Consider the following 20,979-nt stretch of genomic DNA (forward strand, 5'->3'; position numbering starts at 1 on the left):
CGCCTGTCCTGCTACTGGTTACCTATGGCCCAGAAGGGTAAAAACCTCAACAGAAAGCTGTTTGAACCTCTGTGGGTGAAATTTCCTTAGGTTGGCACATAGGGCATCTTGCTGGTGGTGACAGTTCTAATAAGCAGGCAGACGGCAGACACACACGCGCACACACACTCTCACTGAAGTCACCATGCAGTGGGCAGAGAGTCGGGATATAGGGAATCTGAAAGGAACAAAAGGCTGCAGCTTCTGCAGTGAGCTGAGCGAGAGTGATAGGGCAGCGAAAAGAAACGAGAAGCAAAGTGTGAAAACCCACAGCAAAAGCCGCTGGAGAGCATATGCATTGGACTTCACAGCTTCCTCCCGGTTCCAGCTTACATTTGCTCCATATGCTGCTTTACACAGCTTTCCAGGGCCATAATGGGTTTTATTCCATAGTTTTTATACTAACATGAATGACTCACATCTGCTCCAATACCCATTCGCTCTCTAATGTCTTCGGCTGTGAGGAGAGAACAGCTCACACAGAACTTGCTAATGACAGGCAAAGGAATCCTAATTCAGGGACAAGGAAGGTTAGAACCCTGTATGTGTGAGCTGGAAGGGTCTTTGAGAGGGCATTACATGATGGATGGGGAAACTGAGACCCAGAGAAATGAGGAACTTGCTCAAGAATATCAAGACCAGGGAGGTAATACTTTTAAGGGCACCAGGATATAGCTAAATCAAAGCGTACTTATTTTTTTCTTATTTCCTGCCATGTTAAATCTTTGGCTGGGAGCTTTTCCTCCCCATATAGGCTATGATGAGAAAAAGGTAAGTTGGATTAATCGCCAATGATAGCTAATCCTCCACTGGGATCAACTGTGCTCTGCATTACTTAAGCTGATTATTAAAGTTTTAAATATCCACCAGAGCATGGGGGACCCTTGGGTAGACTGTCCTGGGAGAGACCTACAGTGTTGGGTCCTATGTGGAGACTCACCTGGCTTCCAGATGTTTGAAGTCCCACCTAAAATCGATTTCAATCTTAATGCCAATTACCAGTTTGACAACCCAAACTAACACGCCTCTTGGCTGGACAGTTGGCAAAAATGGATTCCCTTGACAGCTTCCAGAGGCCCAGGGAATCTTCTCCACTTGGCTGGAGGACAAAATAGTGATTCAAGAGGCAGCACGTTGGAAGGCAATCCCTGCTCTCCCGGGCATTGTAGGCCCTGCATAGAGCTGCCTTGGGAAACCCAGGGCCTCAGTTTCCCCAGATGCCAAACAGTGCGAATGAAGTTAGAATGACTCACCTAGCCCCACAGCAGCAGGCAATGTGGTGCTGCTCCATCTCGAAAGCTTGGCGGTGGTGTTGTGTAACTGCCTGCCATCTGTTACACAGAAGCAGTACCACAAAGTGCTGAGCAATGGACTATGGTGCTGCAGCTCCTGCCTGGAGCTGATGGCGTCTGAGCGCCTTGCCTTGGGGTCCTCTGCAAAGTCTGCCTCAGAACACCTTGCATGCCCAAGCCTGCATGCAAGTGCAGGCTGAGGCTCCTGGAAGAGATCCAGGCAGCTCGAGATGCTGTAGGAATGGGTTCTCTTGCTTCCCACCCTGCCACCCCCATGATGGTGATCTACTTGGTCTTTTGTCTGGCCAGTGATGGCTCGGGAGTCTACCCCAACCTTTCAGAGTACAGAGTTTTAATGCAGGTGAATCCTGGATCAGCCCCAGGATTCTGCGTGGTGGGCTGAGAAATCAGCTGCATCTTGAGATGGACTGGCAAGTGTGTTCAGTTTGTCTGGGCTGTTTGAGTTCCACCTCTGTTTCCAAGCCAAAATGTCTTATCTACAGCCTGGCCAAGAACTCTTTGGGGGCTTGAGGCAGGACTGCCCTGTGTCTGAAAGACAAGGTACCAAACACAGTGGCTTTCACCAGATTCCTCCATTTCTGACTCTACTTCTTAAAGGCTCTTTCTCACTAGAGAATGAATTCTGGAGCTCCACTTCCCACAGTGTATGAGGGCTTCCCCAATGCTGCGCTGCGTGGGGAGAGGCCGAGAGAATGGTAGCTACAGTAGTAGGTACATCATCCTCACTTCCCCCAAGCTACTTGATGAGATAAGCCTCCCTCTAACTAAGGCTGCAGATATTCAAACGGCACAGTTCTGGCAGCCACTGTTCCCAGGCAGAGCAGGTTTTTTTCTTCCCCTCTTTGAGCTGTCAAATGATCAGATAACACCAGCACCTCACATTCAGCTTTAAAAACTATCCACTTGTACCACAGGAGGTACGTGTATTATCGTCCCCATTTACAGATGAGGAATCTAAGGCTGGGGGAAGGTAAACTCTCTGCCCAAGATTCACACAGCTGAGCCAGGTCAGGAACCCCTAGTCAGTTAACGCACCATTGTTCCAGCCTAGCTGAGGCCTACATGGGAATCCAATTCAGAATTTGCTCTGTCTCTAGACCTAAGTAGTTTTAATCTGCAAGACTAAGGGGAGGGCCTTTGGAAAGATGCACCCAGTATTCCCCTGTCCAGGGTCACATTCCAAGAACCCCATGTGGTTGTCCCAACTTTGGATCCCCTCCCTTTGTTGCAAGCAAAGAGCCCTGATGTGCAAGTAGAGGGAAAGAAAAACCCTTAAGGGAGATAACGACGCCTTAATTTGTAAAAGAATTTCTTGAAAGTTAAATTTAGACCAGCTCAGTGTTCCATTAAGTAGAAAAAGTTGCCAGACACCTATGCAGGCAAACACCCTGGGGAGTCGGCTGAATTCAGCCGGGGCCCCGATCTGCAAGGGGCACCTCCAACTTCCCACGCTCCCAGTGTCGGCTCCGGGAAGCTGAGGGGGGGTGGGGCCGGCGCCTGGAGGGCGGTACCGGGTGTGAGCGCCACGTGCAGCCCCCGCGGCGAGCGATAAAGTCCTCGCGGGCACAGCCCCTCCAGGCGCGGGCTGCCCCTTGGGTCCCAACAAGGAGATGGCGGTGGCTACCTTGCGGACGCACCGTTCCCGCCCCGCCCCAACCCAACGCAGGATGGCCCCAGAGCTGCGCCCAGGGCTCGGCGCAGGGGGACCCAGAACAGCACCGTGCGCCTCGGTCGGAGGGCGGCGGTAGCGCCCCCTCTCAGACCCCTAGTTCCCGCCGGGGCTCCCTCGGAGTCGGCCTGTCTGTCGTGTCTACCCTCCCCCTCCGCTCTCCCCTCCCCTTCCTCCCTCGTGTTCCTCCCGGGGTGCCGGGCACAGACTCTGATTCCTCCCTCCTCGCAGCTCGAGTCAGTTTCCCTCGCAGCGGCGGCGGGCGAGGTGGCGGCGGCGCGGGGAGCATCTGGGCAGCCACCGCGCTTCTCCAGCTTGAGCGGGCACCCGGCTTGGCAGCCCCTCGGCCTTTTCCTGCTGCGCCTCGGGGCGCCCCGCGCCAGGACTCCTGCCCGCTTCTCTGCGAAGCGGGCGGGGCGCCTTGAAAGATCCTGACGCTCCAGCAGCAGCACCGCGATCCCGGGCTCGCGCATCCCGCAGCAAGCCGAGCTCCCGGACTCCTGCCCCGCCGACCCTGACCGCCAGGGGGTGCCCCAGGGGCGTAGCTCCGCGGAGAGAAGTCAGAGAGGACCATGCGGCGCCTGTCTCGCCGCCTGGTGCTGCCGATCTTCGGGGTGTTCTGGATCACCGTGCTGCTGTTCTTCTGGGTAACCAAGAAGAACTTGGAGGTGTCGACGGGACCTGAAGTGCAGACCCCCAAGGTACGGGGTTTGGCGACGCGCCGGGCGTGGGGCAGCGGTTTGCAGGAGGGCGCGCAGCTCGCGCGCGGTGTTTGCAGGCTCTCGGGAAGCCAGGGCGGGGGGTCTGGGTGCTGCGAGCAGGTAACCGGGCGCCGGATGCGGCTACAGTGTGATATTTCTGGGTTTAAAAAAGCTCGGGGGCATCTCCGGACCCGCAGTGTGGGTAAGTGGGAGTGGGAGTGGGTGTGGGCGCGCGCTCGCGGGCAGAGCGGGACTCGCAACTTGGGCAGCGCGCCGCGGTCCCGGGGCGGAGGGGGCGCTGCGGGCGAGCCGAACAGAGGGTGGCGGTCTGTGGACTCTTCGAGAGAGTCGTGGGTGTTTGGGTCTGATGGCAGGGCCCACCCGTGCAGGAGCCCGCTAGAAGTCTGGAGGCTTCTCTGACCTCCTTCCATCCCGCAGTTGCCAGGCCCGACCACGGGAGGCCCGAGCCCCCGGCGTGCGCCGCATGTGTCTGCCTCTGGCGAGCGCCCTGCAGCCTCCCCCATCTGGCCTGTCGCCATCCCTGCTTTATAATTGTCCCCGAGCCCTTCAGCTGCATTGGAAATTGTGACCTGAACACCACTAAAGAGTCTAAAAACAGACGCCTTGGTATTGGTGGGGAGCTGGGGAAATGAGAATCCAAGTGGCTTTTCCAACTTCTGCCCAGTTGGTTCATCAGAGCAGCGTCAGAAGATTCTCCTTACAGCCTTACTCTTCACGCTAATTCAGAGCCCGCGTTCCTCAGTCTCCTTTAATACAGACCTCACAGTGGGACACAGAAAGAGGCCTCCGGGTTTCCTGACCGGCCAGGAACGTTTATGAACTGGGTCCAGACCGCGCAAAAGCCCTTGGGGGAGTTTAAGGTCCAAAGCAGAATACTGGAAACAGGGGGGTAAGGGGAAGAGAGGAGTGTCCCCAGTAAGTACAGTGCAGAGGACTCACTATGTGCCAGAAAACATAGTGGGTGCATGGTCCTAAGTAGTTCTATGAGTTGGGTGGTACTATCCTTATTTCATAGGTTAGGAAACAGGTTCAGTCTTAAGTATGTACCTTGCTTTAGGTCACGCAACTGATTTGAACTCAGACTTTGGATCTTCAGAATCTTTCCGCTATATCCAGATACCTCGTAGAGCCCCTTGTAACTAAATCTTCTGGCATGTACATTTTGGAATCCTGACTCAGTTAAGTTCCACAAGCAGTTTTTTATGGTCGCCCATGTGGCAGGCACTGTGCTAGGTGCTATGGGTACAGAAATGTGGAAGTTTCTCTGGGGAAGGGGATTTGCTCATCAATGGAGCAGAACCGTATAGTGTGCTGAGGGCCAAATGGGTCTCATTGCACGTGTGTCATGGGAGCCTGGGGACTTCCTGGTGGAGGACGACTTAAAGAACTGAGAAGGATGAGGAGTAGGTTTGCCAGGAGGCAGGGAGGGCATTCCAGGTAGAGGTTAACTGCACCAAACAGGCTCAGAGGAATGACACAGCACGTTGTGTGAGTTTGGCATAAATGGACTGTAAAGCAGGTAGCAGACCTCAGGCATGAGGCTGCAGAGGTGTATCGGTCACGTTGGGTAGCGCCTTGTGGGTACTAGGAGGCCTGGGGTACTAAGCAGGGGAGTGAAGAGGTCAGACTGTTGACCTCAAACAGCCTTTGTGGCACAGGATCAGTTTTCTCGCTCACCTCACACCTGCCCATGGGTCTGGAGAGCTTTTCTTCTTTTTCCCTGGATAGTTCTGTTCTTTGTGATGCAGTTAATGACGCCTGTAGGGACACAGACTCTCTCTCTGTTTGGCATTGAACCTCATTACCTGAAGCTTACTTATTCTGGATTTCCATGAGGGATCTGGGACAAGAGATGTTTCCTTCTCTGTGCACTTCGTGCTTCTTCCTTACCTGCCTCTTCTCATCCTGGTGTGCGCTGAGCACACATTTATGGAATGAACACAGCTACATGACAGGCTCTGCTAGCTTCAGGGGCTGCCGCGATGAGTTCACTCGCACAAGTTCTTGGCTGAGGCAGAATTACAAACAAGTAGTGGGGTGGGCTGTTGGGAGGGGTCTAATATCCGAAGTCCAGACATTGTGCTGTGTGATCACAGAACAGGGGGCTTCTAGTTTTGACCACTTGCTCTTTGTCTTAATGTTTTATTTTTTTGTCTCCCCCCTTTTTCTGTAATCTATATAACCACGAACACCATAGACTTTTAAAATCTTGCACCTTTTATTATTAGCTGCTCTTCTTTTTTGTTAGTATATTTTTCCTTCCTATTTTGCACTTATATGTATGACTGTGTGTGTGTTGTGTGTGTATTCGTGGATGTGTTTGTGTCTGGTGGTTGAGTACCCCTCTGTATCTTAGTGTATATGTATCTGACAAGAGAGGTGGACAAAGAGAGATTCCATCTTAGCACCAGAACAATTTTATTCCCATGACCAATTGGTAGTATAGGATATTTGCATGTCTTGTCTGAAGGAGTAGAGTTGGTTCCCAAACCTGACTGCATGTCAGAATCATCTGGAGAGCTGGTTTCCCATACATGTTTTGGGGTTTATTGCAGAGAATATGATTCTATAGGTTTGGGAGAAGGTCCCAGAATCAGTATCTTTACAAGTGTTCCATGTAAGTCTGAAGCAGCCTATTCATGGATGGCATTTGGGAGCTTGGTAAAGAACACCAAGTCTGTTGATTTTTGTTGTTGCTGGTGGCCCCATGTAAATATGCCTGAATGATTTCATTCTTCTTCAGTTCCTGGTGGACCACCCTTGTGTGAGAGTGCACACTCATGTGAAGTAACACTAGCACTTGTATAGTGCTTTTCAAATTCACAAACTATTTCACATCTATTAGCTCATTTAATCTCTACAACCACCACGTAAGACAGACAATACTTTTACGCAGATAAGATTGAGTGAAGTTCCACAGTTGGCCCATGAGGACAAGGCTATTATTAAGTGGCAGCATTAGGACAAGAATGGAATAAGATCATTCTGGGAACTGACCAGCCACATGCTCCTTCCCTGCCACTGTGCCTCGTGGACTACCTGGGTCTGCACTTGTGGGTGATGGGGTGAGTTTAGGGATGTTTACAGCACGTGCTCCCAACCCACTTTCCCATGGCTCATCCCTAGACATTTACCTTTGGAGAGCTCCAGGGGAATTGGTGTGATTTGTGGGGGAACCACCATAGACAGAAATCCCGCTCTGCCCTTGGAGGAGGCCATCTGGAGCACAGGAGGCTTCTCTGGCTGGACAGAGCACACCCTGCTGGGGAGGGTCCCGTGTGAGGTGGCACCCCATGGCTCTGGGCGGTTGCAGCACCTTTGGTTTAGAAATCATTTGCCAGGGCAGAGATTGTTTCTTCAACAGTCGGAATTTGGACATTCCCTGGGACATTTGTCTGTTGTAGGGAAAAATCTCAGTTTTCGAATGAGTTCAGTATCTTAGGTTTTTCTAGAAAATGCCCATGTATAGTCATGCAGAGAACAATTGCCTCAGACATGTTGAAACCTCAGGGAAGTTTTATCCTGCCTAGACCTCTTCTCACTGTGGTGGAGGGGTCAACTTATTTTCCAAAGCAAAATCTGTGGGCTCCCTTCCCTTAAAATATTTAGAGAAGTGGGGAGTGGTGGAGGGAATTGGAGAGCAGAGGGCTGTGGCCAGGGCTTCTGGGCGGGGGACCTCCCAACTCTTAAATCCCATGCAGCAAATTACCTTCACTGGGGTCCGCTACAGGTTCCAGTTCTGCGCTCCCAGACCCTGTTCTCCTTTCCCTGCAGTACTGGGAAACATCCTCGTTCATCTTGTGATGGGATCTCCAAAGTGGGACTGATAATAAAATAAAACCTACGCCCAGTCACAATCCAAGTGATATGGAACAGGCACGCAGCCCTCTTGGTTGAAGGATATGAATTTTTTTTCTTAATTTCAAGAAAATTAAGGGCTGGTTCTATTAATAGCGCAAGTGAGGATTTCTTTAACTTTGACTTTTTAATGTTGATTCTACTTTTTCACCTGGGTCCCTATCCCCAAATTCAGCAAAACTCTAATTCCTAGTTGAAAATCATGTTAACAAATTTGATGTCTTAATTCGAACTGTATTTTGACGATAAATATGGTACCACTAAAAACTACCCCAAAAATGTTTTCCTTTATTCTCTCCTCTGTAATTTGTTTGCCATTTGGAGAATTATACAATAAATGACAGAAGTAAAATAAAACAACAGCAGCAGCAGCAACAACAACAACAACAACAAAAACCCCCAAACCCAGCAAATTTGTCTCCTATTTTCTAGAAACTAAATTTAGTCCTGGAGCTTAGGGTTTAGGAAAAGCAAAAGAATTTGAGGCCTAAGGGTACTTTTTGAGGAAAGTATTGGAAATGTAAAGACTTTGAACAAAGCGCCTTGGGCCCATGTAATAGTATTTGTGTTGTACTAGAAATATAGCAAACACCATTAGAAAAGAGCTTGTCTTTCGGTAATATTTGCATACCACAAAAGCCTTAAGTATGTGACACTGTTATTTTATTCCCCATTTAGTAGATAATTTCTCCCATTAAAAAAATCATGAATTTTAGAGAGAGACCCTATTAATCTGCTGATGCTTAGTGCATGCATATTGGATTCTGTCCAGAGAATTTTGACTCCAGCATGATCAGAAGTAGCCCATTATCAGAAGAGTGTTTATCCTTTCATTGGCTTCTGTGTGTGCTGGTGTCTGAGTGGGGCGCTGTGCTGTTTTCCCCTCTAGCAGGTTCCTGGAGCAGGTGGAGAGTGGGGGGTAGGGTGGGGGATGGTTGCCTGGTGGCCCAGCAGCAGCTGCTATGAAAGTCTGGGAAATATGACAATAGCGGGTTGGAACCTCAGATATTCAAGAAATAGCATGCCTTTGCTTTCTAGATATCAACAGTTTTTGTTTTTTTTTTAAACAACTTTGAGCTTACCCTCCTCCCCCCTGACTTTCCAATCCTGTCAAGTTGGTGGGAATTTCTCCTCCCTGGGCCACTTTTGGCAACCCTGAGTTGTACCCATGTCCCAGATCACTTTCCCAGCCAGGACTCTCCCCCAGGTCCCCGTGGGACCCTGTCCCCAGGTCCCCGTGGGAGGCCCTGTTCCAGGAACCCATGGATCTATTTTAGGGGAGTCTCTTTGAGTCAGGCTGGGGAGCTTTTCTCTCTCTTCCTAAACCCTTGTTCCCCTAAGTGGCCTGGTGTTTTTGGAAACAAAGACCAGGAACCCCTGTCTCAAATGTTTCTGGAGGCACAGAATGATACCTGCTCAAATCAGAGAAGACAAAGGGGCAAAACCAGGAAAGAAAGAGAATTAATGTTCCTGTCACAAGCCTCTTTAGCCTGTCTAGGGACTGCCTCTTTCCAAGGTTGCTCATCTGTTTGTATCATTTAAAAGTGTTAATTTCCACTCATCAGAGGTCATTTATAAACTGAACAGGGACCAATGAGACTGCGTTGGCTGATGCCTCAGGCCCAGGATTTCTACACAGCCTGGTTCACATACCATCTCATCTACCTTCTTTTGCCTGTATGCCTTCCCACACCTCTCCCATCTTAAATTTCTCAGTCTTATCCATTAGCAGACAGCCAGGAACACATTTTGAAGAAATGTGTCGCTGTGCCCTTGCTTAGTTTCTAATGTTTACAGTTTTGTCACTCTTCCAGAGCATCTCCAAGTCCCCCATGGATTTTTTTTGGAGGAGAATCTGAATTAGAAAGCAGGGACAAATTCCCAGCTCCTCTCTTAGGGGAGAGTCTGTGAACCCTGCCATGGCTTTTGCACATTCCACCCCAGAGACCAGCATTATAGACCTGCCATCTGTTTGAGGAAGTGAGTCCCGCCATGCGCCGCGCCCTCCACAGCTGGCTGCAGACTCTTCTCACTTGCATGCAGTGACCCGGAGCTGGGTGGTCAGCCTTCCACCTCCTATGGTCCTCAGAGACGCACACTGTTCACTACTCAAGAGGTAGAGAGCCTGACCCTCTCCTGGTGACTCTCATCATGTCCTAATCAAGTATGCTTTTACCTTCTGGGTTTTTTTTTTTTTTTTTTACACAGGTGGTAGCCCGGGTGTCTGTGTCTGGCATTGGCAATGCCAGGGATAATGCAGATCCTCTCTTCTGGGCTTGGTCTCCTCAACTGTGAAATGGAAGCAGAGTGCTACAGCACTGCCTGTCTCCCACTTGCTTTGCCAGCAAGCTGAGTCGTTTCGGGTTACTTGTGAATAACTCTGAAGTGAGACCTCATGGCTATAAATAATTATACCACAGATACTCTGTGTCTATTACTTTTAATTATTTTACCAGAAATGCTAAATTAACCAAAAAATAAATCAATCTCTGAGTCCTCAGATGTTGAACTGATTAAGAATCCCTTTGGGATACTTAAGAACACACACACACACACACACACACACACACACACACACACACACACTGATACCCTGGGGAATTCTGCAGAAGCTACTGAAATTTGCTGGCTCTGGTATTTTGGTATTTCAGAATAAATGGCCTGATACGACCTTCTGGGGCAGCAGTCTTTGCATTTGGCAGCAGCTGCTGCCATCACAGGACCTAATGAAAACTAGGAAGCTGATAGGGAGAGAGAGGAAGAGATCTCTATGGTGTGAGGAATTTATGTGCCACCTAAGGAGTCGTCTTTCCTCCTGCTTTTCTTTCCATCACTCCCTTCTTTTCTTCACCACATTCTTCTCTTAGTCACATCTCTTGACAACCTGGTAGGGTCTAGAGCCGTTGATCAGGAGCTCCAGAAGAAGTCTGGAGGAACAGGAGCTTACTCTGCTGACTTCCACCAAGGCCAGGAACAGCCTGCCTTGCTGCTCCTGTGGACCCAAAGGCAGTTCTTTCTAAAGAAGGAAGGTAGTCTCTCTAAGCCACCTTGAGCCGTTTTGGACCACCTTGAGCTCAGATGCCTTTAGATCAGCAGGAGCCCATTTTGTAGGCATTAAGGAGCCATTTGACCCACTGCCTCCAGGGCCATGCCAATTTTCAATTACAAAGTTTCTTCTGCATAACATTTCTGGGAGAAAAGATGAGGCACTTAAAAAAAACAATTAAATTCTCCTCGTGTCACTTGTCTTCTTAACAGTAAGCACTACCAGGATCTTTCAAGGAACTGCAGGAGAGAGTGACATACATGTTTTTGCCTTTGGATTTGAATGCCAGGAAGAAAGGAACACCACCCCACAGCTGCCTGCTTTCTAATGATCCCCTTGTTGAAACCTAAACCCAATTTACATTTCATTCCAGAGGAGGAGAGAGTGGGAAACAGCTACAGTACTGGTATGACCACCCCATCTTGACCGGCCCTCTCCAAAGAGGCAACGATGCCTTTTCTTTGTCCTCAATAAGGTTTAGCAATGAAGATTTCCTTCCCTATGGTCCCGGCTGAAGATTTATGTAGCTTCTCTTATTCCTCTGAGAACCTTCTAATCATTCACCCCCCCCCCACCAGCCACAGAAACTCATCTAATCAATATTTATGCGCCTAGCACTTGCAGCTGCAACATGCAGACATAATGGATGCCAAATTCCTTGATGGCCATTGAAAAATTAGCTGGTGCCTATATTTCAGGCTCATTGTTTTCCAGGATCTTGGGGAGATCAGACCATGTGGTCCATGGATTAATTAAGCCACCCAGATAATTGGCTGTTAATAGATGGCCAGTAGATGGCTGCCAGCTGGGTGCTGAATTGACTATGGTCCTTGTGGTCTTCATTAAAGGAAGAACAGGCCGAAAAACATGACTGATTAAAGGTGAGTTAGGAACAGGGAGGGAAGAGGTAGTGTCTCTCATCCACCACTTTGTGTGATGTTTTACAGTTTACAAAGCTTTTTTTCTTCACAAATGCTTTATTTGATCCTTCCTGCAACCCTGTGAGGTGGATGTTATTATTATTCTCGTTTTCTGGAATGTGATGAAGTGGAAGTGATAAGGGGAGGAGACTGGCAAGCTCATCTAACCCATAAGTGGCCTTGAACTCACTCTTTTGACTATAAAGCATGTGCTGATGATATTATATTTTGGCCACGCTCAGTTTCCGTGTAGCTTCCTTTTCCAGGGGAAGTGAAACCTATTTTATCTATGTGTATATTACACATATATTTTCATATGGACAGAAATCTAGTGCTCTTGCTGAGAAATGATTCCTACCTGTGGTTTTACACCAGCATTGCTTTTCTTCACACAGAAGGGAACTGAGGGAGTGGATTAAGGGAAATATAGAGCCTGCTTCTAGAGGGCCATTGGGGGGTCAGGAAGACTTTCAGTGTTCTTCCAGGATAGCCCAAGTTGAAACCACCTGCAGGCCCTGGAGAAATGTTCCACAGGACACTGCCTTCTGCTGTGGGGAGGTGCTGGACTTGAGTGGCTGACTCAGGGTCGCAGGAAAAGTGGAGAGACGCTCTCCCAACCTCTTCGTCCCATAGTCGGCACTGGCTCTGTCCTTATGTGATGAGCCCTAGCTGGCCAGCTACCGTGTTTCCCCGAAAATAAGACCGGGTCTTATATTAATTTTTGCTCCAAACGGTGCATTAGGGCTTATGTTCAAGGGATGTCATCCTGAAAATTCATGCTAGGGCTTATTTTCTGGTTAGATCTTATTTTTGGGGAAACACAGTACATCCCGCCTGGCCGGTGGGGTTTGACAGCAGGAAATGAGGCTCTGCTGTCATTCACGAGGCTGCTCAACTCAGAAGTCAACAGGATTGTGCAGTTAACGCAGAAACTGTGGATTGGAATCCCTTTCGTGATGAATGTGGTCCTTAAAGAATCAGAAGCAAGTCTCCTCTAAGAGGAAAAATGTCATTTGAAAGAACCTGATGCAGCCTATTTGAAATGCAAGGCAGGTGTGGTAGGGGAGTGACTCCAGGGAAGGGCCTTTAGAAGACACACAGCACCACCTGAGATCCTCCCATCTCGACGACAGAGGGCGCTGTGCTTGGTTCTTGCTGTTTCGCCTTGAAGGCCCATTGATGACTACTCAATTCAGTTCATTCTGTGTAGAGGGACTGCTGATTCTGCCAAGTGCAGGGCTCAGCCGCTTTATAGCTGCTTTGGAGGTTGTGTGTGAGTAATATAGTTGCTGCTCATGTATATGTTTAAACCTACGAAAACATAAAATCAGGAGGCTGCTAATGTCTTCCTGGATATGTTGCCTGCAATTCAGGTAGACTACTGGAAGGCTCCTGGTGTTGCTTTTGTTACAGGGCCAGAATGACAGTCTTTCCTGGCAGATCCCCAGCAGAAACGTGACTTTTTCACTCCTGATCACTTCTTCTGAACATGGCAACAGTAAAGGGAACTTTAAAGAGTGTGCTTGAAGTAAGAACGAAAGAAATAGAAACCTCGATAACTCTGATATTTTCCCTCCATTCAGAGGCCCTGATGGTTTTCTAATCATATGCTTGATTCGGATCAGAACTCCTTGTAATCCTTCCTGTTTACTGTTGAGTGAATTATGGTTTCTGCTCCAGGTTTTAGCTTTTCTCTTAAACTGAGCATATTTTGGGGAAAACTTCTTGGCACTGTCTGCTAAAGCTGAACATACATATATATATCTGTGACCCTGCAATTCACTTCTAGCTATAAACCCAACAGAAATGCAGATGTGTCCCAGTGAATGTCATTCACTCAAATTGGAGTCGGCACACTTTTTCTGTAAATGGCCAGATAGTAAGTATTTTGGGGTTTTTAGGGTATACAGTTTCTGTAAATACTCTTCTCTGCTGTTGTAGAGTGAAAGACGACATGCAAATGAATGAGAGCGGCTGTGTTTCAATAAAGCTTTATTTATGGGCACTGAAATTTGAATTTCATATATTTTTCATGTCTCGTGAAATATTCTTCTTTTGGTGTTATTTTCAAATATTTATAAATGTAAAATTCATTCTTAGTTTGCAGGGTGTACTAAAACAGGTGGCAGGCCAGATTTGGCCTGAGGGCTGTGAGATTCCATTTATGTAACGAATGAGAACAGACAACACTAAGCTGTGGTGTTAGAAGTGAGTTTCGTGGTGATCCCTGGTTGGGATTAATGACTAGAAGGGGGCAGGGGGGCATTTTGGGGGAACGGGGACTGTGCAGTTCCTTAATCTGGGTGCTGGTTACTTGGGTGTGCTTGCTTCGTGAACATTCATTGATGGCATGCTCTTTCCTGTTTGTATATGCCACTTTAATAAAAATTTCAAAAAGAAAAGAATCTGAACTGAGTGTGACTTGTGACTGACTCCAGGGTTTAGCACCTCGTTTGGGGTTAGAGTGTGGCAGTTTTCATTCTTTTTTAGCCACTGATTTGTTTCCTGAATAAGAGAAACTTTGGAGAAAGATGTTGATATGTCTTTCTGATGTCCCAAATCTTACTCCCTTTTATAGACAGGGAGACATTTTACAACTGGTGTGTACAGGCATCAGCCAACCAAAGTACAAGTATGGTGCTGAGTGTTAATCTTTTAGTTGCTGGACCACAGGAAAATGGGACGGGGGGCAGTGGGAGGGCTGTCAGGACACTGGGAACCATGAGTAGGACTTTGGCTGGTATAGCTGCCCCATAGTGCATCTGGGCTGAAATCTTCCTATGTTTATAGGTAAGAGGTGGAGGTTTCATTGCAGAGAATGGAATTATAGGGCACAAGCTACTGGCTTTTAGAAAACCAGCTTCTATTTTTTTTTTTTTTTGAAGCTGGGGAAAGGGAAAAAAGAGTACTAAAAATCTGAGTCCCTAGTGCCAGGGGCTTCATTTGTTTGTCAGTCATCTATTCTTCATAACGACCCTGGGCAACAGGCATTATTTACTTCATTTTTCCAGGTGAGGAATATCAAGGCACAAGGAAGTGAAGTGACTTCACTCCCGAGGTCATGCCACTCATGCAGAGAAGCTGGATTCCACACCAGATATGTCTGGCTCCAGAGTCACCGTCTTTCCACTTCACCCTGCTCACCCCACACGTCCTCCTCTCCCCTCACAGTCCCACTGAATCTGGTCTCTTGAAAGTGATGATTTGAATGTATTTCCCCTGAACAACCAGGCTTTATAGGCCTGATTCCCAGAATTGCATACACTTGTTTAGATGAGAAGCTGTTCAGCGCAATAGTTTTATATCAGAAGCTATCTCTTCCAGGACAAATCACTTAAACAATCGCCAAAGAGGAAACTTGACAGCATTTTCAAAGAGAAATATATTGGGCTGTCAACACTATTTGACATCCCTTATGAATACTTCCCTCCTACGGATGACTAGGAGTGTATCTGGTCTCGGGGTAAACTTTCAAAAAGGAAGTCTCCATGGTATCATATTCTGGGGAGTGTTAAGGGGCTTTAGGCACACACTTCAAGACTGATTAAATGGAACAGAGGAATCAATCAACAGATGCAGAAAATGCAAAGGCTATTATAGTAGATATAAGCACTCCCGCCCCACGTTACCCTTCGCAGAGGAATAGTCTTGTATCTAGTATAATAGCACCAATTATTTGGTTGTTTGTGCTGAGGAGTTGAAAGCTATCATGTGCCAGGAAAATACTCAGCATGGAGCAGTAATTATGGATCAGCTGATGATAAAGGCTGCATTGGATTGACTGCTAATTAGATTATTAGCACCCAAAACAAATACCTGCTATTAGTCATAAATGCGCTGCGTTTATGATATTTTCTACTTTTTAATGCATATTCCTTTTTATAATGTGCAATTTTCTTCTTTTTCTGTGCTACAACTTCCTCATTTTCTGCAGTCATACTAAGCACATTTATGTAATGAGTTGTAATCAGGACTTCTTCTTGTTTCCTTCCAGTCTCACAAGGGGTTGAGAGAGCTGACATGTATTGAGCGCCACCATGGCAGGCCTATGTGAACTGTGTTAGGTCTTCTTAGGGAAGAAGGACAATTCCAGAGCGGCATCCAGGTCTTTCCCATGGACACAGTCTTTGTTAAGGGTAAGGGAACTAAGGGTTTTCCTGGGGAAATCGGTGCTGGAGTTAATTACCAAAGAAATGACCTGGTTGCTTTTTTTTGGTAGCACTTTGTGGTTAGGTCCTTATCCTGGATTTAAGGAGGATGGGATGGGTACTTCAGCGCTTCATGTGTCTGTACCTCCCCTCCTTTCTCACCAGGTCGATCATCTTCCTACAAGTAGGTAGATTATGGGTCCCCAGCAGTGTGAGAGTCCAGCTGTCTTCCTGCCCAGTGTGGCCCTGAGTTAGTTCAGTGGTTAGGACCACCTAGATGAGCCCTTGGGAGCTCCCTGGGTTGTCTGGAGAGAGAAGACAGCTCTAGCAGGAGCCAGAGGGCACCTCTGACCATGCCTTTGATTAAGTGGTACAAGTGACTGTCAGGTATCCTGCAAGGAAGTGCTAGCAATGAAACTTGTTTGTAGCCACCATTATATACCAGGAGTCTGTGTAGAAAGGAGAGGGGCGTGCGACTGCCTTTTGGGAAAAATGCTAGGTGCTTTATGTGTGTTAAGTCAGTCATTCTTTATAACCACCCTTCGAGGTAGGCAGGCTGAAATTTAGCTAGTGCTTGCCAGGATAGTCGTACTGGGTGTTTAAGGCTGACACCTTTCTGATTAAAGCCATACAGGTTGTCAAAATGTTGTCTGATGAATATTATCTCTGGATGATCCTTATTTTACCAATGCGGTACCTGAGGCTTATAAATGTCCAATAATTTGCCCAAGTCTGTTGAGCTAATCAGTGGTGGAACTAAAACAGGTCTGTTTGATGCTGGAGTCTGTGCTGGGCTACCATGGGGCGGGGCAGGGAGTAGTCATTGGCAAGAGAGAAAGATAGTGAGCTCCTTGAAGGAGTTTCTCCCTTTGAGTGCCTACCCAGCATGGGGAGATAGAGTGGGCAAATTCCCCTATACCTGGCCGCTGGGTCAAGCTTATTAGTTCATCCAGCAAACTGATAATGGGCATTGCCATGTGGAAAGCTCTGTGCAGGGTATGCTTGTGCTGGGTTCTGCCCTCCTTGCCCAGGGTGAATTCTGCAGGAGTAGTGGAGCGTGGAGCAGTGGCTTTCTGCTGGCGCCTGGCCACTTCTGTCTCTAGAACTCTGTTTCCCTTTTGGACTTTAAGATGTATTGCTTTATTCTTAGAAAGATGAAACTGTGTCGCTCGGATGGCTGTTTAATGGTGAAAGGGACTGAAGATGGATAGAAGTCTTTTTTCTCTTTTGAGTCATAGTGGAATGTGAGGCTGAGGGGATGGAGGAAATCTTTACGTGGGTTCATGGGATAAAAGTTTGAGACCGATTGCTGTTGAATTTCTTACGAGCTGTTCTGCAAGGTTGAGTTTCTTCCTCTGATCATGTCACTCTTCTGTTAGCTCAGAAAACTGTGGTAGAAGTTTAATCTCATTCTGAAAGCTGTTTCAGTAAAACAACTTGTTATTCCACAGGGCCTCTTATTAGAAGAAGAAGGATTTAGGGTGGTCTTTTAGAGTCATTTTACTGACTTTTGAGGAAGTACATTTGCTAGAATCCACTTGTCCCCAAAGTGTCTGCTGTTTGAAAAGCGTAGCACTAGTAGAAGGATAATGGGAAAGGAAAACCAACTTCAGGATAGGAAATAGGCTGACTGAGCAACTGACTTTAATTTAATTAGTCAGGAAGGCCTATTGTGGGTTCTGTACTGTTTTGGGCACCTTAGACCAGCAGGGTACACCCATAGGCCAAATCCAGACCCTTTTCCTGCTGTGTATGTATATGGCCTGTGGGCTAAGAATGGTGTTTTACATTTTTTAATGGTTGGAAAAAAACTAGAAAGAAAAATATTTTGTGACACATGAGAATTATATGAAATTCAGATTTCAGTGTCCATAAAGAATGTTTTATGAGAACACTGTCGTGCTCATTCTTTATGTACTGTCTGTGGCTGCTTTTACACTACAGTGGCAGAGGTGAATAATTGTGATGGGGACCAGCTGACCTATAAAGCCAAAATTTTAGCTGGCCCCTTGTAGAAAATGTTTGCTAACTACCTCCCTAGACCTTTGCCTCTCACAGTTCCTGGGCGAGGGGTATTGGCACCACCTAGAAGTTTGTTAGAAATGCTGAAACTCAGGCTACTCCACTCCAACTGATCCAAAATCTGCACCTTAACAAGGTGGTTCCTGTGCAATTAAAGTCTGAGAAGTGCTGCAGTAGATGACAGATAACTTCCTCACAAAAAGCTAGTTGTGAATTGTGCTTCACAACCAGGCCTCCACAGTTGGTGCCACATCTCCCTGTTTATTGAATTCCGTTCTGTTCTTAGCTCCCCTGGCCCTGGATTGGGGTGGGCATTCCTCTTCGTAGAGCTTCACTAGGATTCAGTAGGCTTTCTCAATGCGGGGGCACATGGGAAGAGCCTCGAATGTTCTGGGCATTGTGGTCACAGCTGTAACACCATTGAGCAAGCCCTCGTCATTCTGCTGCTCCCAGGCTAGTGGGTTCTTGGTGACGCTGGGAGCCCCTGTGCCCACATCCCTGGAGGTATAGAGTCATTCCTTTGGGACCCTGCTACCCCCTGGAGCACCCACCACTCTCAGGACCTGCTACCTCCATTATCTTTCCAGCTGGAGGAATTGCCTTTTCCCATCACCCTCGGGGCTGTGTATTCTTTCTAGTATACCACTGGTTTTTGCAAACTACCTCCCTGGAAACGAGCACATCAGTCCTGGTTGTGTACTGAGGTTAGGGGTCAGGGCAGGGCCTGGATGAGAGTGAGTGGGTAGGATGCAGTGAGAACAAATACAGACGGCTATCCCGGTACATTATCCTACCCCCCCTATAGCATGTTGATGCAGTAGAGGGGACGTGACCAGCACGATCCAGGCCAGTCATAAATCTAGGATCTCTTCCTGTGGAATAAGAGCAAAGTCTGCAGGAGTTTAAAGAAAGGGAGCTGACGTGGGCGGCAGGGGTGAGGGAGGCAGCAGGACTCAGCAAGAGTGATAAGAGGTCAGTGGAAACCAGGAGCGGGCCAGATTGTGGGAGAGTCTGAAAATAAAGCCACTTGCTTATTTTTGTTCTAAGATGCGAATGTGTCTGAAAGTGAACAGATCCCCCCAGTTCAGAATACTGTAGTCTTCTCCCTGGGGACTTTGTTGAGTAAATGTTTTGGGTTTAAGGGTTTTAACTGCTCAGAGTATGCCAGTTGCTTTCTTAAAGGGACAATCCAGTGAAATTTGAACTTGTCATTCCCTTTCTCTTACCCCTCTGGCCTCAATGAGTTGTGGTGTATGTTCTCTCTTTCTCACTAAGGTTAATGCTTGCTTTTTTTTGGACCACCTATTTTCATCTTTAATTCATCTAGCTGCTCTTAGAGAAATGCCCTATCGAAAAGTCATCTTGCCTGTCTACATTCCCTTGAGTGACGGCTTGGCAAGGCCATGGCCAAAAGTCACCTAGTCACGTCCTCTGAGGGGTGTGCTGGGCATCGGGGTTCAGGGAGCCTGAGTTCACGCACGTTAGTTGGAAGAATTTAAATGGGAAGACATTCGAGCTGGTGTTATCAGGAGGCTGAATCAGGATAAGGGCTTGGAAGATTCCCTTCTTCTTATATATATCAGGTAGCCCCAAGGCTGACGACCCACCACTGTTAACTGAGATGTGTAGTAGTTGAGGGGTGTAGTTCATATGTAGTTAGACTAGGAAAGGGCCTAACGCAGTGGACATGGAAATATACTCCCGGAGAAGTTTAAAAAAAAAAAGTTAAAAAGAAAGTGGGATTCAAAATTGTGTCCATCGTAGAATCCTATTTTGTTTAAAACAAGGTATATATTGAAAAAATCTCAGAACATCAAAATAGGTGATTTACATAAGTGGGTATTGTTTATGTTATATTTCTCATTGCTGCTGATTGATTGATTGATTGATTTAGGGTTATCTTTTCCCTAACTCCCTCCGCTCAGCTCTCCCTCCACTTTTAGTTAAGCAACATAACAACCTGGGTATGTAAACTTACATATCTTTCTCTGTGGACCCTGTAATCAATACATAAACATATATAAATATTTACAGATCTGTTTTGGTCATTATTACAAAGAAGAGAAGGAGATTGATCATATTCTATATACTTCGCGTCTTACTCTTCATTTAATCACGATCCTGGAAATCCTCAGGTCAGCTAGCCCATTATTTTTAACGACTGCATAATATTCTACAGTATGGATGTGACATACTGTATTTAACCATTTCCTTTTGATCAGTCTCCACCTTGTCTCTTATCTCTTGTCACGGCACATCGTACTACAGTAAGTATCTATGTACACACATTCTTACATGTTGGTGCTTTTACTTCTATAGGATAGATTTTGAGGAGTGGGAGTTCTGAGTCAGAGGGAGTCAAACATATATAATAAAGATTGCTTTTAAAACAGTGTAGTAATCCACATTTCCACTGGCGAAGTGTGAGAGTACTCTTTCCCCAGTATCCCCTTTAGTGTAAGTGTCATTTTCATTTTGTCAATCTAGAGTATACAATGGAATCCTAGTGTGATTTCATATTCCTCTGACTACCCTCGAGGTTGAGTATGTTTTCATATGTTTATTGCCCTTAAAGGATTTGCTATTCTGTGAAGTGTTTATTCATAGCTTCCGCCCATTTTCTTCCCCACTGGGCTGTTTATCTTTTTATTGTCAATTATAAGAGAACTTTCTATGTTATCGATAGCTCTTTATTGGTCATATGTATTGTGGATTTTTTTCTAATTAATTGTTATACTGTCGACTTTGTTTATGGTATATATTGCCATGCAATTTTTTTTGCTTGTTTTTGTATAGTTAAATATTTCTTTTTAAAAATAGCTAATGAGTGTTCTGTTTTATTAAAAAGATCTTCTTAACCCCTAGGTTGTATATATAACATCCTAAATTTCCTCTTCTATATGACTTTAAAAAAAACTTTTAAATCTTAATTCTATCTGGATTTTATTTTTATGTCTAGTTTGAGGTAAGGATTTAATTTATTTGCGTCAATATCATTAATTAAGTAAACCATCTTTTCCTCCACTAACTGAAATACCACTTCTAATATATTTATTTCTCATAAACATTGGATTTTAGTTCTGGAAGCTCCACTGTATTTTGTTGACCTATTTCTTCCTATGCCGATATCATACTTTTTACTAGATTTTCTTAATTAAATCCAGTGGTTACTTCTTAATTAGTCCATTGGATTTACTAGGTACAAAATCATATCATTAACAAAATGAATTAAATTTACTTCT

The 20,979-nt window shown here is 46.4% G+C and overlaps 1 protein-coding gene across 2 annotated transcripts in view; it reads left to right on the top strand.

Annotated features, from left to right (window-relative positions):
• The first annotated feature begins 3,442 nt into the window (after window positions 1-3,442).
• GALNT14 (polypeptide N-acetylgalactosaminyltransferase 14) overlaps window positions 3,443-20,979 on the top strand; it is a 186,928-nt gene continuing 169,391 nt past the window's right edge. Inside the window, exon 1 of one of the 2 annotated variants that reach the window (XM_081069399.1) lies at window positions 3,443-3,722. In XM_081069399.1, the coding sequence (XP_080925525.1) occupies window positions 3,594-3,722 (129 nt within the window). In that variant the 5' untranslated portion in view covers window positions 3,443-3,593. The remainder of the gene's footprint in view (window positions 3,723-20,979) is intronic. The other variant, XM_081069400.1, reaches the window with a different exon arrangement.

The sequence above is a fragment of the Rhinolophus hipposideros genome, assembly GCF_964194185.1.
Source record: "Rhinolophus hipposideros genome assembly, chromosome: 12".
Lineage (NCBI taxonomy): Eukaryota > Metazoa > Chordata > Mammalia > Chiroptera > Rhinolophidae > Rhinolophus > Rhinolophus hipposideros.